Consider the following 17,007-nt stretch of genomic DNA (forward strand, 5'->3'; position numbering starts at 1 on the left):
GTGGCTGCAAATACCCCTTGAGATGTGGCGTCTTTTATCAATCATTCGTTGAGATAAGGAAACACTTGAAGACCTTGGGCTTGTAACACTACTGCTACTACTACCAGGCACTTGGTGAATACTCTGGGACAGGATGCAAGGCTGAATAGTAGGACTTTATACTGAAAATGGCAATGCTCCACTTGAAACCTGAGATACTTCCTGTAGGCTGGATGAACTGAAATGTGAGTGTAGGCTTCTTTTAGAACCAGAGAGCATAGTCAGTCGTTCCAATCTAAGAGGGGATATAGAGTCGCTAAAGATAACATGCAAAACTTTTCCTTTACCAGAAATTTGTTCAGGCCCCTAAGGTATAAGATTGGATGTAGACCTTCCTTCTTCTTCGGGGTAAGAAAATACTGGGAGTAAAAACCCCAATTCCTCTGAACAGGTGGAAATTTTTCTATTGTGTTCAGAAGAAATAAAAATTCTATCTCCCAAAGAAGGATGGATGTCTGCTGATGGTCGAAAGAGGACTCTCTTGGAGGATTATCTGGAGGTATAGTATCAAAATGAAGAGAGTATCCTTCTTGAATGACTTTTAGAACTCAAAGGTCTTTTGTTATTAATTCCCAGCGTGGATAATAAAGCTGGAGTCGGCTTCCGATTGGCTGGGATAGATGCTGAGAAAGAGAAATAGCAGCTATGCTCTCCATGAGCCTGTCAAAAAGACTGAGCAGGTTTCTGAGAAGCTGTTGGTTGAGACTTATGTGGACGCTGTTGCTTTTGCTTCTTCTGTTGAGGCATATGAGGTGCAGCAGGTTTTGTTGAGTAATGCCTCTGATAAGAGGAAGAAGGTTTGAAATGTCTAGAGATTAAAGGAGGTTTAGACTTGGTTTTAAACAAAGCATCCCAATGGTTTTTATGGTCTGTGAGTTTTTGTGTAGCATTTTCAATAGAATCACCAAAAAGTTAATCTCCCAAACTGGGACTATTAGTCATTCTGTCTTGAAGATTGATGTCCATCGTCACTGACATAGCTGAAGCTCTAGATGATAATTCAAAAGCAACATAAACAGATTTTGCTATAAATCGTCTAGCAAGGGACAGCGTATGAAAGATATTGTGAAATTCCTGCAGATGTTGAGAAAGAATATATTTTTGCAATCAAAAGAATGCAATTTTTTAACAAGGTGCTTTACATAGTAGGAGATATAAAAATTGTAATTAAGGACCCTGTTTGCCAACATGGAATTCTGATAAAGGAAATGTCCAAATTTGTCCATAGTGTGCCCTTCACATCTCGGTGGGACTGAGGTGTAGACCTTTGATGGAAAAGATTTTTTCAGAGTTGACTCCACTACCAAAGATTGGTGTTGAAGTTGTGGCTTATCAAAACCTGGAGAAGACATTATTTTATACAGAGAATCAAGTTTTCTGGGAGCGTTTCCCAATTCTTGTGTCTCTTTGAGAATACCATGCAGAGGTAGCTTGAGAAGATCCTTAGGAGACTCATCATAATCTAAGGCCTCTAGATATTAAGCACTGTAGGCAGAATCAGCTTCAAGTTTGACAGGCAAGTCTTTGCCTAACTGTCTTAGAAATTTAGTAAAATAAAAGAGATCCTTTCAGTAAGGGATCTTGTTTTAGGTGGGGATTTGAGGAGGCGTTTATTACGATCTCTGAATGACAATAGGGTAGTCGTTCCTCATATTTTGAAGGCACATCTTGCATCAACTAGAGATTGTGCATTTTTTAAAATTTAGTTCCACGGTCATGGAATAATCTGCCCATAGACTTGAGAAAAGAAGAATCATATATAAATTTTAAAAGGCATTTAAAAGCACATTTTTTCCAATTGGCTTTCTCAACTTAGAACAGAGTTTGGGACTGTGATCTTTGTTTTATTGTTTTACTATTAGAATTGTTACTGTTGAGATATTTGCTATGATATTTTATGAAACCCCCCCAAAAAAACTTTTAAACTTTTTTTCTTAATCTTTCTTTTTCTATTTTTATGGAGTTCTTTTCTTGATGAATATGAATTGTGTATTGTAAACCGCTTAGATCCTTTTAGGCTGTTATGCGGTATATAAAGGTCTTAATAAACATAAACATTGCAGTGAACCTCACATAAAGTCCCAGGTAAAGTCCCAGGATCTCACCATAGCCCCCTTATACTGTCTGGTGAGCCCTCTAAAACTCACCCAAAACCCACTGTACCCAACTGTATACCACACCAATAGCTCTTATGCATGCAGGTGACACCTAGATGTGAGTACAGTGGGATTAAGATGGGGTTTGGAAGGCTCATATATTCCACCATAACTGCAGTGGCTAGAGTGGAGTATGGCCTGAGTCCCCATCTCTATGGTTAACTACATCGCCCACTAGGCTACTCCAGGAACCTGCTTGCTGCTCTTCTAGGACTACCCAGAACATCTGAAAATGTCAAACAGGCAGGCATGTTTCATTTACATCTTTAGGGGATGGGAGGAGGGTCAATGACCACTGGGAGAGTGTGGAGAGTCATCTGGTCAGTTTAGGCAACGTTTTGGCATTTATTCATTGTTAAAACAGGTCTAGCCCCAGACGTCCAAATTGTTCCTTGGATGTATTCTTAAATATTTGATTAGTCATAAGCCTGTCCTAATCCCACCCACTCCATGCCTCTGTGATTTAGATGAATTACAGATGAACAGCATAGATATCCATCTAGCAAATAGGTTTCAAAAACAGCAAATTCAAAGGGTTTGAAAATCAAAATGTCTATCTCTCTTTATGCTACTTTTTGGATGTTTATCTTTTTTGAAAACCAGCTCCTTAATGAGTGGAAAAAGGTAAACTAGCACAAAGTGTTTAAGAGGTTGCAGCACGCTAAATCCCCTGAAGAAGCAATTAATGAAACGGGCCTCTCATTGGGCTTATTAAGTTAAGTGCTTGCTTATTTGCATATTTATATACTCAGCCTGCAAAATGTATGCTATTACATTTAATGAGAATTACTTTTGCATTATTGAGAGGTTTTTTTGCCGATGAATGAGAATCAGTCCCTTAATAGTGAGCGAGATACAAAATTGACAGTTGTGCACTGAGGCTTTTTCTTCCTATATAAGAATGTGTATACTCTCACCACCTTTCATTATTTAGATTAAGAACATAAGAACATAAGAAGTTGCCTCCGCTGGGGCAGACCAGAGGTCCATCCTGCCCAGCGGTCCGCTCCCGCAGCGGCCCATCAGGCCCACTGCCTGAACAGTGGTCTCTGACTAATTTTATAATTTACCTCTAATCCTGTCCCTATAACCTTACCTCTACTCCTATCTGTACCCCTCAATCCCTTTGTCCTCTAGGTACCTATCCAGACCTTCTTTGAAGCCCTGTAGCGTACTTCTGCCTATCACATCCTCCGGCAGCGCGTTCCATGTATCCACCACCCTCTGGGTGAAAAAGAATTTCCTGGCGTTTGTTCTAAACCTTTCAATTTCTCCGAGTGCCCCCTTGTACTTGTGGTTCCCCTTAGTTTGAAAAATCTGTCCCTGTCCACTTTTTCTATGCCCTTCATGATCTTGAAGGTTTCTATCATGTCTCCCCTGAGTCGTCGCTTTTCCAGGGAGAAAAGCCCCAGCTTTTTCAGTCTGTCAGTATATGAGAGGTCCCCCATTTATTAGCTTAGTTGCTCTTCTCTGGACTCTCTCAAGTACCTCCATGTCTTTCTTGAGGTACAGCGACCAGTACTGGACACAGTACTTCAGGTGCGGGCGCACCATTGCACAATTCAGTGGCAGGATGACTTCCTTCATCCTGGTTGTGATACCTTTCTTAATGATAAGAACATAAGAACATAAGCAGTGCCTCTGCCGGGTCAGACCACAGGTCCATCCTGCCCAGCAGTCCGCTCCCGCGGTGGCCAAAAACAGGTCAAGGCCTGTCTGAATCATCAGAAGGGGCTCCCCTGCCACCTTGGTTTCCCATTTAAGTTCTGCCCTCCTATCGAAGTCCTAGCCCTCCGGTCTTGCACATGCACGACCAGGTTGGTTTACTCAGTACCCCACGATCCCTCTATCCCTCAGGAATCCATCCAATCCCTGCTTGAATCCCTGTACCGTACTCTGCCTGATCATTTCCTCCGGTAGCGCATTCCAAGTGTCCACGACCCTTTGGGTGAAAGAGAACTTCCTTGCATTTGTTTTGAACCTGTCTCCCTTCAGTTTCTCAGAATGCCCCCTCGTATTTGCTGTCCCCTTCAGTCTGAAGAATCTGTCCCTATCCACCCTCTCTATGCCCCTCATGATCTTGAAGGTCTCTATCATATCTCCCCTGAGTCTCCTTTTCTCCAGAGAGAAGAGCCCCAGCCTATCCAGCCTCTCGGCGTATGAGCAGTGTTCCAGCCCTTTTACCATTTTTGTTGCTCTCCTTTGGACTCTCTCAAGTACCGCCATGTCCTTCTTGAGGTGCGGCGACCAATACTGAACGCAGTATTTCAGATGCGGACGCACCATCGCTCGATACAATGGCATGATGACTTCCCGTGTTCTGGTTGTTATGCCCTTCTTTATGATGCCCAGCATCCTGTTGGCTTTTTTCGAGGCTGCTGCGCACTGTGCAGATGGCTTCAGTGATGCATCCACCAGCACACCCAAGTCTCTCTCGAGTCTGCTGTCTCCCAACAATACCCCCCCAATTTGTAGTTGAGCAACGGGTTCTTTTTCCCTATATGCATGACCTTGCATTTGTCCACGTTGAAGCGCATTTGCCATTTGTTTGCCCAGTCTTCCAGCTTGTCCAGGTCCCTTTGTAGGTCCTCACACTCCTCCCTGGTCCTAACTCTGCCGCACATTTTGGTATCGTCTGCGAATTTTATAACCTCACACTTTGCCTCCTTTTCCAGGTCATTGATGAATATGTTAAAGAGTAAAGGCCCCAGCACCGATCCCTGTGGCACACCGCTTGTGACTCCCCGCCAGTCAGAATATTGGCCCTTTACTCCAACCCTCTACAGTCTACCCGACAGCCAGTGCTTGATCCATCTGTGCACATCCCCTCCCACCCCGTGGCTCCACAGTTTCTTAAGTAGCCTTTCATGTGGCACCTTGTCGAAAGCCTTTTGAAAGTCGAGGTAAATGATGTCTATGGGCTCCCCATTGTCCATCCGACTGCTTATTCCCTCAAAGAAGTACAGAAGGTTCGTTAGGCACGACCTTCCCTTACAGAATCCGTGCTGGCTTGTTCTCAGTAGGCCATTCCTCTCGATGTGCTCGCAAATGCCGTCCTTGATCATAGCTTCCACCATCTTCCCTATTATTGAAGTCAGGCTCACCGGCCTGTAGTTCCCGGGGTCACCCCTCGATCCCTTCTTGAAGATCGGTGTGACATTTGCCAATTTCCAGTCCTCTGGCACCTCACCAGTTTTCAAGGATAGGTTGCAAACATGTTGGATTGTGCCCGCTATTTCCTGTCTTAGTTCTTTCAGCACCCTTGGGTGGATCCCGTCCGGGCCCGGTGATTTGCCGCATTTTAACCTGTCCAACTGTTTGAGGACATCCTCCCTACTTACCTCTATGTGCTCTAATTTTTCAGCCTGTTCCCCACTCATGAGCTCCTCTGAGTCCGGTATATTAGATGTGTCTTCGCTCGTGAAAACCGACGAGAAGAATGTGTTCAACCTCTCAGCTACCTCTTTATCCTCCTTAATCACTCCCTTCCTGTCCCCATCGTCCAACGGCCCTACCTCCTCTCTCGCTGGTCGCTTCCCCTTAACGTAACTGAAGAATGCCTTGAAGTTTTTCGCCTCCTTGGCCAGCCCCTCTTCGTATTTCTCTTTTGCTTTTCTAACCTCCCGGTGGCATTCCTTTTGGCATTTCCTGTGCGCCTGGCGATTTTCCTCTGTTGGGTCCTCTTTCCATCTCCGGAAAGATACTTTTTTGTCCTTTATCGCCCTCTTTACTTCTATTGACATCCAAACCGGGTCCTTTGATCGCTTGTTCTTGCAGCCTTTCCTGAAATTGGGGACGTACATTCTCTGTGCTTCCTGCAGGGTGTCCCTAAATAGGGTCCAGGCGCTTCCCACAGTCTCCATCCTAAAGATGTTTCTGAGCTTCCTCCCCACCATTTCCCTCATAGCAGCGTAGTTCCCTTTCTTGAAGTTCAGCGCAGTTGTTGCGGTCCTCCTAACTATGGGTGTCCCTCTTTCTAATGTGAATCTGATCGTGTTGTGATCACTGTTGCCTAGTGGTCCTCCCACTTCTACCCCTCTTGCAGGCCCCCCTAATCCATGTAGGATGAGGTCAAGAGTAGTACCCCCTCGCGTCGGTTCTTTGACTAGTTGCTCCATGAAGCAGTCCTTCACAGCTTCTACATATCCAACATTTTGTTCGCTTTCCTTGAGGCTGTGGCGCACTGCGCCGACGCCTTCAATGTTGTGTCCACCATCACTCCCAGGTCTCTTTCAAGGTTGCTCACCCCTAACGGTGATCCCCCCATCTTGTAAGTGAACATCGGGTTCTTTTTCCCAATATGCATGACCTTGCATTTCCCTATGTTGAAGCTCATTTGCCACTTTTTGGCCCACTCTTCCAGTGTTGTCAGATCTTTTTGAAGGTCTTCGCAGTCCTCCATGGTTACGACCCTGCTGTATAGTTTAGTGTCATCTGCAAATTTAATAACCTCACATTTTGTTCCCGCCTCCAGGTCGTTAATAAATATATTGAACAGGAGCGGTCCCAGCACCGACCCCTGTGGAACTCTGCTCGTGACCCTTTGCCAATCTGAGTAATGGCCCTTTACTCCAACCCTCTGTTTCCTGTCTGCCAGCCAGTTTTTGATCCATCGGTAGACCTCCCCTTGCACCCCGTGGTTCCATAGCTTCCTTAGCAGTCTTTCGTGTGGTACCTTGTCGAAGGCTTTTTGGAAGTCGAGGTAAATGATGTCTATGGATTCCCCTCTATCCACCTGGCTGCTCACCCCCTCAAAGAAGTATAATAAGTTCGTGAGGCATGACCTGCCCTTGCAGAAGCCATGTTGGCTCGACTTTAGCTGCCCATTTTTTTCGATGTGTTCCCAAATGCTGTCTTTAATCAGCGCTTCCATCATCTTTCCCGGGACCGAGGTCAAGCTCACCGGCCTGTAGTTTCCTGGGTCTCCCCTTGAGCCTTTCTTGAAGATGGGCGTGACATTTGCTATTTTCCAGTCCTCTGGGATCTCTCCAGTTTTTAGGGATAGGTTGCATATTTGTCTAAGTGGCTCAGCTATTTCGTTCCTTAGTTCCTTGAGTACCCTAGGGTGAATGCCGTCCGGACCTGGCGATTTGTCGCACTTTAGCCTGTCTATCTGCCTGAGGACATCCATCTTGCTCACCTCTAGTTGGACCAGATTTTCATCCTGATCTCCTTTTCCGATCTCCTCGGGTTCCGGAATGTTGGTTGTGTCCTCCATTGTGAAAACTGACGTAAAGAACTCGTTTAACCTGTCCGCTATCTCCTTTTCCTCTTTTACCACTCCCTTTCTGTCTCCATCATCCAAGGGTCCTACTTCCTCCCTAGCTGGTTGCTTCCCCTTGACATACCTGAAGAATGATTTGAAGTTTGTTGCTTCCCCTGCCAGTCTTTCTTCATATTCTCTTTTTGCTTTCCTAACCACTCGGTGACACTCCTTTTGGTGTCTTTTATGCTCCTTTTGGTTGTCTTCTGTCCGGTCCTTTTTCCATTTTTTGAATGATGCCTTCTTATCGTTTATTGCCTTTTTCACTGCATTTGTTATCCACACTGGGTTTTTTGTTCTATTTTTCTTGCACCCTTTCCTGAACTTGGGGACGCACAGGTTTTGTGCTTCATGCACTGTGCCCTTGAATAAGGTCCAGGCTTTTTCTACGGACTCTATCTTCCTTGTGGTATCGATGAGTTTCTTTCCCACCATTTTCCTCATGGCATCATAATTCCCTTTTTTGAAGTTGAGTGCTGTCGTTGTGGTTCTTTTCACCTTTGATGGTCCAATTTCTAGCCTGTACTGGATCGTGTTGTGATCGCTGTTTCCTAGTGGGGCTAGTACCGCCACCTCCTTAGCGGGTCCCCCTAGTCCGTTGAAGATTAGGTCAAGAATGGCATCTCCCCGTGTTGGTTCCGTGACCAGCTGTTCCATGAAACAGTCCCTCGTGACTTCCATGAATTTGGTCTCCCTTGTACAGTTTGAGTGCCCGATGCTCCAGTCTATTCCCGGGTAGTTGAAGTCCCCCATCACCACCACGCTTCCGCTTTTGCATAACTGCCTCAGTTCGGCCTCCAGGTCCTGGTCGATTTCTTCCGATTGTCCAGGTGGGCGATAGTACAGACCCAATTTTATGTCTATTCCTGCTCCTCCTGGTAGTTTAACCCATAATGATTCCAAGTCATCCGCCCTTTCTGTTGTTTCCATCCTGGTTGAATGTATGGAATCTTTTATATATAGCGCTATTCCTCCACCCTTTTTGTGTGACCTATCTCTCCTGTAGAGTTTGAACCCTGGTAAGGCCACATCCCATTTATTGTCTTCAGTCCACCACGTTTCTGTGACTCCGATTATGTCTAGGCCCTTTTTGCAGGCTAATACCTCCAGCTCTCCCATTTTAGCCCCTAGGCTCCTAGCGTTAGTGTACAAGCAATGTAAGTCCCGGTTGTTCACCTTTCTTGCTGGTTTTCTTCGTGGTTTGGCATTCCTGGCGTCCCCCTCGTAAGTTGCTAGTCCCCAAGCCTCGTCTTCGTCATCCTCCTCCTGTGGTGTATCTGTTTCCTCCTCAGCCTGTTTCCCCATTTTTGATTGTCCCTCTGGGATCCTTTGTTCTCTTTTAGTCCTGCTTATCAAAGACATTTGTGCCCTAGACTCTTGCGATCTATTCTTAGGTCCTTTTTCAAAAATTCCAACTCAGTCCTGAGCCCACTTTTACAGTGCCCTTGTTCAATGTCCTTGGCCCTGGTCCTCTGCATTGCGTCCTTAGGTCCTTTTCCCAAAAATTCCCACTCAGCCCCAATCCCTTTTTTACAATGTCCTTGCTCAATGTCCCTGGCCCTAGGCCCTTGTATTGCTTCCTTAAGTCCTTTTTCCAAAATTCCCACTCAGTCCCATGCCCTCTTTTACAATGTCCATGCCCTCTTGTACAATGTCCTTGCTCAGTATCCTTTTTTGATACATTTGTCCGATGTGTCAGATTGACTGTCGGCTTTCCCCCCTTCCTGGCAGAACCGTTGGCGGTGCTCTTCAATCTCTCATTAAGTACGGGGAAAGTTCCGTTGGACTGGAAAACAGCCAATGTCGTTCCTCTACATAAAAAGGGTTGCAAGGCTGAGGCTGCGAACTATAGACCGGTAAGCCTCACCTCAATAGTGTGCAAACTCATGGAAACACTAATTAAGTATAAATTAGATACGATCCTGAACGAGGGAAATCTCCGGGATCCCAGCCAACATGGATTCACCAAGGGTAGGTCATGCCAGTCCAATCTAATAAGCTTCTTTGACTGGGTAACAAGAAGACTAGACTCAGGAGAGTCCTTGGACGTCGTGTACCTGGACTTCAGCAAAGCGTTTGACAGCGTCCCACACCGCAGGCTGCTGAACAAGATGAATTCTATGGGATTAGGACAGACTCTAACTGCATGGGTTAAAGATTGGCTTAGTGGCAGACTTCAGAGGGTGGTGGTCAACGGTACCCTTTCTAAAATGTCAGAGGTGACCAGCGGAGTACCACAGGGTTCGGTCCTGGGCCCACTCCTCTTCAACATATTCATTAGGGATCTGACTCAAGGGCTCCAAGGCAAGGTAACCTTATTCGCTGATGACGCCAAACTATGCAATGTAGTAAACGGCTATAATCTTCAGGATGCTATGGAGCAAGACCTGCGTACTTTAGAAAGTTGGTCCTTGATCTGGCAGCTGGGCTTCAACGCCAAGGTCATGCATCTCGGAAATGGAAATCCTTGCAGAACTTACACCCTGAATGGAGAAACTTTAGCAAGGACTACGGCAGAACGAGACTTAGGAGTAATCATCAGTGCTGACATGAAAGCAGCCACTCAAGTGGAGAAGGCTTCATCTAAAGCACGGCAAATGATAGGCTGTATCAAGAGAAGCTTCGTCAACAGGAAACCTGAAGTCATGATGCCACTGTACAGAGCCATGGTGAGACCGCATCTGGAATACTGTGTTCAATTCTGGAGGCCACATTACCGTAAGGATGTGCTCAGAGTTGAATCGGTTCAGCGGATGGCCACCAGGATGGTCTCGGGGCTAAAAGGTTTCCCGTACGAAGAAAGACTGAGCAAATTGCAGCTCTACACTCTCGAGGAGCGTAGGGAGAGGGGAGACATGATTGAGACATTTAAGTACATCACGGGACGGGTAGAGGTGGAAGATGATATCTTTCTTCTCAGGGGACCCTCGACCACAAGAGGACATCCGCTCAAGCTCAGGGGAGGGAAGTTTCGTGGAGACACCAGGAAATACTTCTTCACGGAGAGAGTGATTGAGCATTGGAACGAGCTTCCAGTGCAGGTGGTCGAGGCACGCAGCATCTCAGACTTCAAGAACAAATGGGATACCTATGTGGGATCCCTATGAGGTCATGCCAAGGGATAGGGTCACTAGGACTGAATGAGCGGGTCAGTAGAGTGACAGTATAATTACAAGGGATAGGGTCACTAGGACTGAATGAGCGGGTCAGTAGAGTGACAGTATAATTACAATTATTCTTTAGGGGGTCAGTAGATTTAAGAGGGTGGGTAAATAGTGTGGGCAGACTTGATGGGCTATGGCCCTTATCTGCCGTCATGTTTCTATGTTTCTATGTTTCTATGTTTCCTTAGTTTAAAGCCAAGTCTATGATGCTCTGGACGTTGCGTGCCAGCATCCTCGTCCCAGTCGTGCTCAGGTGCAGCCCGTCTCTCCTGTAGAGTTTATTCTTTCCCAAGAAAGTTGTCCAGTTCCGAACAAAAAGGAAACCCTCCTCCTCGCACCATCTCCTGAGCCAACCGTTTATTGCTTGTAGCTCACTCTGCCTCCGTGTGTCCGCTCTCGGTACTGGCAGGATCTCCGAGAAGGCTATCTTGCATGCCCTCAGTTTCAGTTTCCTCCCCAGGATCCTGAACTGATCAGTTAGTGCAGTCCTGTTGTAGTCCTTCCTGCTGATGTCGTTGGTTCCAACATGGATTACTACAGCTGTCTCCTCTGTCTCGGCCCCTTCCAGGATCCTTTCAATTTTGTTGATGACGTCCTTCGTTCTTGCCCCGGGGAGACATGTCACTAGTCGGTCCTCTCTCCCTCCGGCTATGTGACTGTCCACTCCTCTCAGGATTGAGTCTCCTACTACGATGGCAGATCTCCCCTTCCTCAACTGTCTCTCCGGTCTCAGGTCTGTGTCAGTGGTGCAGTCACCTAGTCCTTCTTCCGGGTTCTGTTGGGTCTTCTCCTCATCTGCCTGTCCAGTTTCCCCGCCAGGCCCTACTTCCATGGTGTCTGTTGGATTTTGTCGTCCGACTGTTAATTCTCTCCTGATGAGCTGGTCGTCCTGTGCCTCCACCATCCTGCAAGCCTCCTCGATGAACTTCTCGAGCTCTCTGACTTGTTCCGTGATGTGGTCCTCTTTGGTGGTGTCTTCATTTTCCCAGCACTGCTCCTCTATGGTGCACAGTCCCTCCAGTTCCTGTACTCGAATCTGCAGTCTCCCGACCTCCTTCTTCAGGCAGATTGTCTCTATTGTTTTAGTGGAGAGATTTCTTTCTCTATTTTGATAACTGTACATTAAGTCACCGATTCTATAAAAGATGCCTAAACTTAGGCACCTAGATTGGTGCGCCTTGCTGATCTAGGCACCTAACTTAGGGCTCCTTTTACTAAACGGCGTAGAGAGTTTTACTCTGATGCTCATAGAATTCCTATGAGTGTCAGAGCATTTACCTTGCCAGCTCACGCTAAAAACTTCTAGCATTGTTTAGTAAAACCCAGCATGAATTATTTAAAAAGCTTAATACTTTGATTACAATTTAAATATTTTTACTGTTGTAATTGTCTATTGCTTATGTTTGACTTATTCTTGCTGTACACCGCCTTGAGTGAATTCCTTCAAAAGGGCAGCAAATAAATCCTAGTAACTAAATAAAAATAATTGGCTCCAATAATTGGCAACTCATAATTAGCTTAAATTAAAATTAATTGGGTGGCATTTAACTCAATAAGAACCTAGGACTTTCAAGTAGGTGCCTAGTCCAAGGCACCTACCAGACAGTGGGTGTGGTTAGAAGTGGATCATGGGCAGATCTTGGGTATAGATACTTAAACTGTACTTAGGCACTAGTATTTAGGTCAAGAAAACTCTGGTATAAATAGGGAGCACCTAAGGTTAGGGTGCCTACTGGCGCCTAAGTATGACGCCCAACTTAAGATTGACAGGCGATAAGCATCGTGTTCCTTGGCACCTATGTTTTAGAGGCTGTTTATAGAATCAGGGCCTAAGTGCTTAACACCCTTGAATGAGAGCAGTTTTAAGATAGACAATTTACCCAGGCAAATTCCTCATTATTCGGGTAAATGGCTTGGAGCATTGCCCCCAAAAGGCATAAACTAAAGTAAATTTCTTTCATCCTTCATTGTCTATACACAACTAACCACAATGGGTAAGTTCTTGCTTCTAGTTGGTTTGGTACTGTGCAATTTTTCTTCATAGTTAGAAATATCCCATAACACAACCTAAAAGGAGAAGAGGCGGTAAATGAAGAATACTTCATTATTTAAATTAAGATGTAAAACAAAACTTTTATAACATACATAATAGCAAATCACAATGCAAATACTTCATGGCTTGGAGGCCCAAGATTTTAAAAGAAAGTCTAGTCCATGTTAATACATATTGTTTATTGATGGACCCTATCAATCTCAAAGGGACTATTTACTAATGCTTTTTTTTGCAACATGCTGCTTTTTAAAAAATAAAACAACAACAAAAGTTTTTATCTTGATGCTTTAAACACCATTGGGATAATATTCGGCTGGTAGCAGTCAGCACTTTTTTAAAACGCTGACCATGGTTGGCTAAATTATCCTTGGATATTCAGTGCCTGTCCATGTGCAGGCCCCAGCACCGAATATCCAGGGCTAATCACCCCACTGCTAGCCCTCAGAACTTTTGTGAGCCCTGGCCGATATTCAGACAGGGCCTGCATATGATACTTATGTGGACCCCAGATGAATATCAGTTGCGCCTAGATAGCTATTTAAAAGGTTTTTGGAGCCCCCATCTGCTCTTCAAAAGAGCCCCCTCTTTCCCTCCCCCCCTCAGTCTGCAACATTCAGAATCTATCTCACCCCTGGAACATCCCTCCAAACCTTACTGCCTCATCTGGATAGAACCCCCCTCCTCCCGGGCCTACTTTAGAATGCTGATCTTGGTCCAGTGGAGGCAAGGGCGGGGGGGGGGGGCAAGGAGTAAACACTTGCTCCTGCATCTAGCAGCGGCATTTTCAAAATGGCTGCCATGACATCATGTGGTAGTCTCGCTGTAGAGATTTTTCCTGGAAGAAGGTGGGGTATAGGCATGGCATGGGTATGGAAACATACTGCTAGTATTTTCTGGGTAAAGTGCACTAGATAACAACTGAGATAACTTAGCGCCTCCTGAACAGGAGCTGCTCACTGTTCCCCCATTAAATCCTAGCAGTTACTGCACACTATTGACTATATTACTACCTGTATAAAAAATACCCTTAGAAGAAAAGCACTAGATTTGCTGTTAACATTCCCTAAAATCTAAATGCCTTTTAGTAAACATGCCCATTTGTTCCTTAAATAAATGACATAATAATGTAAAAACAGTGCTATGTGTTCCCTTTGACTACTATGACACTATGTTTAAAGATTAGGCTTGCCTTTCTGAAATAGACTGTGAAATCTATAAGGCTGTTTACAGCTACTTTGCATGCTGTTTTAGATTCTTTACAAATTGTTTTCAATTTGTATTACGTATTTCTTATCTTTTCGTTCTTTAATTTTTTTAGGTCTGCATTTTGATTAATCTTTGTAATCATGATAAATCACACAAATAAAGTTATGTTTAGTTTTATTTTCCCCTACTGCAGTTTCTTATATCACAGTAAGGGGGAAAAAAATAACATACCTTTGTGTGATTAATTGCGATTAAAATTTTAATTGAAATGCAACCCTACTAAACATCAGAAGATTAGGGTGACATTGGGAACCTGGAAGGGGCAAAACATTTTCATATCACAGAATACTAAGGACAGAATGACAGAAATAAGCCACAGACATTTAGGCCTTTTTGGGAACAGGCATAAATGTTTGTGCATAAAGCATGCATATATATGGATATTTTATACACAGTGCATATAAATTGTCACACTGCCTGTGCTCTGCCCCAAACCTATTCCTTAACATGCCTACGTACCAGGGCCATAGCCATGGGTGGGCCTAGACAGGCCTGGCCCGCCCAGTATGGGCTCAAGCCCATCCACCCAGAGCTACAGGCTGCCGGCAGCGACTCTTACACAATGCTGACGGCTGACCCTGAAGCCTTCCTTGTGATGTGTTTGCATTTCATTTTAGAGGGAAGGCTTCTGGGTCAGCCACTGGCAGCGTGCAGGACCTGCTGCCGTCAGCTGGAAGAGAGGCTGCATGGGCTGGGGGGCAGGGGGTTAAAGAGGGAGCAACTGTCTGTGTACTTGAAAACTGGTTTCAACAGATAATTGGGGTTAGTGTGTGTCATCACATTGGAGTGGGGATTTAGAAGATCAAAGCTGGCCTGCCACAGCTGTGTGGTCTGTCCCTAAAGTATGTATGGCTGGGACTGGAAGGCCCTTTGGAGAAGTATTCATTTTCAGCAAAATGGTTTGTTCTGGTAAAGTCAAACAGGCATCTGATGGTTTTTTTTTCTGTAGTGTTCTGGAATGCAAGGCTGATATAGGATACTTGTTAAAATCCAGTTGCCTTTCTAGGGTTATCATATGGCTCCAGAAAAAGGAGGATGGATTGAGACATTCAGGTTTTACTTCCATTGCTTTCATTTGAAGTAAAACCTGGATGTCTCAATCTGTCCTCCTTTTTCTGGAGTCATATGGTAACCCTACTTTGTCTTATCAATGCTGCTATTTTGTGCTTGACAGATAACAGAGAGCATAGCTTGCTCTCTGGCTTTCTTGAGAAAACTAACACTTGCTAATGCTTAGGGGCAGGTTAAAAAAAAAATCATTTTATCATACCATTTACTCCTCTGGTGATAAAACCTCTCAGAAGCAGCTTAGATGGTCCCAAACATACTAAAGGGCATTGCTGAGTCATAGTTTTCAACCGTGTTTTTAAAAGGGTCCACATGGTGTATGTGCTCCCTCTGCCTCGTTGCGGTGCGAAGCAGGCTGTTAGTTTAAGGGATATTTTCAGAGAGCAGGCTGGGTCTTCTTTAAATTAATGAGATAGCTCCAGATTTTTTTAAAGGAGCTGCAATCAAACCCAGTAGGGCAGGGGTGTCCAATGTCGGTCCTCGAGGGCCGCAATCCAGTCGGGTTTTCAGGATTTCCCCAATGAATATGCATGAGATCTATTAGCATACAATGAAAGCAGTGCATGCAAATATACCTCATGTATATTAATTGGGGAAATCCTGAAAATCCGACTGGACTGTGGCCCTTGAGGACCGACATTGGACACCCCTGCAGTAGGGGGTAGAGAGGGAGCATGTCTCTGTCCAAACAAATAAACAAGAACTTGTGACGTCAATAGGGAGCCGAGATCAGTGTAAGCAGCAGGTGGAGGATGCTATTCATGCCGGCGAACATTTAAAGGGATACATGGGGGGAGGGACAGAGAGGTGCTGGTACCCCCACAAAGATGGCTCCAGGGCAGTCCACACCCTGGCCCCCCCCTTACTATGCCACTGTTCACAATGCAAAAATCAAAAAGAGTTCTGAATAAAACAACAAAAATGCAGACAAATGAAAGAAAAAGCAGTACCTGTCCATTTATACAGCCTCCAGCTATGATATTGGGATTACTTGGACAAAACTGAAAGCAGAGAATGTCATCAGGACATTCAAGTATCAGCTGCAGAAAGAAAGAACAATGATCTGAGAACAATCAGTCCTTCATCCTGATAATATAGCACAAGCCTAGAGCACCCCCAGATCTGGTGTGTGCAACATAACATGCTTCTTTTTATCTTTGTGTTTTCTCTCCATTGGTTTTATAGTGGAACAAATGACTTCTTTTTACTTTATATTTATTGAACCATTCAACATAACAGAAAGTACAAACACTTATTTAAGTAATCAAAAAAAAGAAAATTGATAATGCATTCTATTGTAATTCCAAGTCTCCAGCAATATTGTTTATTGTAAGCTGCTATACCGCTACTAATGACTGGGGAGTCAATGTAGAGCGGTTCTCATGAGCTTCTGTAATGGTATTGCGATACATGAGCTTCAGTAAAGGTGTTACAATATAAGGAAGAATCCCAGAGAAACTGGAAAAAGAAAGAAATCAAATTGAAGCATTAACAGAGATAAAATCAGGGGCATTTTCAAAACAATATGGGCTAGGGGGTGTGGCTTCGCAGAATTCTAAGATGGACGGGTGAATGTGAGGCTCCATGAAGAAAGGCTAATATTGGGAAAAAAAAAAAAGGTTGTAAAGTGGTGTAAGTCGGGTTGTAAAAGTGATTTCGGATTAGTTATGGCTTCGGGCAAACATAGTAAGAACAGTTCGGCGGCGGGAGGAGGAGTGGGAAGTGTAAAACGCTCAAAGCTAGAGTCGGTATCCCCGTAAACGGTCCCCTTGCCGGTGGAGGACATTGAAAACAGGGATTTGATGAAAGAATTACAAGCTATTAAAGAAATTGTGTTAGAAAGTGCTAAAAACATTAAAGACCTTAAGGAAGAAGTGGAAATCCTAACGAAGAGAATGCAGGCAGCTGATTTCAAAATAGAGCAGTTAGAGAAGTGTGCTGAGAAAATGGAGGCAGAGATTCTCATATGTAAAAAAGATCACAAGGAAATTGAAATAT

General features: G+C 44.6%; 1 protein-coding gene across 1 annotated transcript in view; it reads right to left on the reverse strand.

The window, feature by feature from the left end:
* WDR63 (WD repeat domain 63) overlaps window positions 1-17,007 on the reverse strand; it is a 155,766-nt gene that overhangs the window by 64,543 nt on the left and 74,216 nt on the right. Inside the window, exons 11-12 of the mRNA XM_033917020.1 lie at window positions 15,960-16,049; window positions 12,609-12,689 (exon numbers count right to left, since the gene is read on the reverse strand). Of these exons, the coding sequence (XP_033772911.1) occupies window positions 12,609-12,689; window positions 15,960-16,049 (171 nt within the window). The remainder of the gene's footprint in view (window positions 1-12,608; window positions 12,690-15,959; window positions 16,050-17,007) is intronic.

The sequence above is a fragment of the Geotrypetes seraphini genome, chromosome 12 (assembly GCF_902459505.1).
Source record: "Geotrypetes seraphini chromosome 12, aGeoSer1.1, whole genome shotgun sequence".
In the NCBI taxonomy this organism is placed as follows: domain Eukaryota; kingdom Metazoa; phylum Chordata; class Amphibia; order Gymnophiona; family Dermophiidae; genus Geotrypetes; species Geotrypetes seraphini.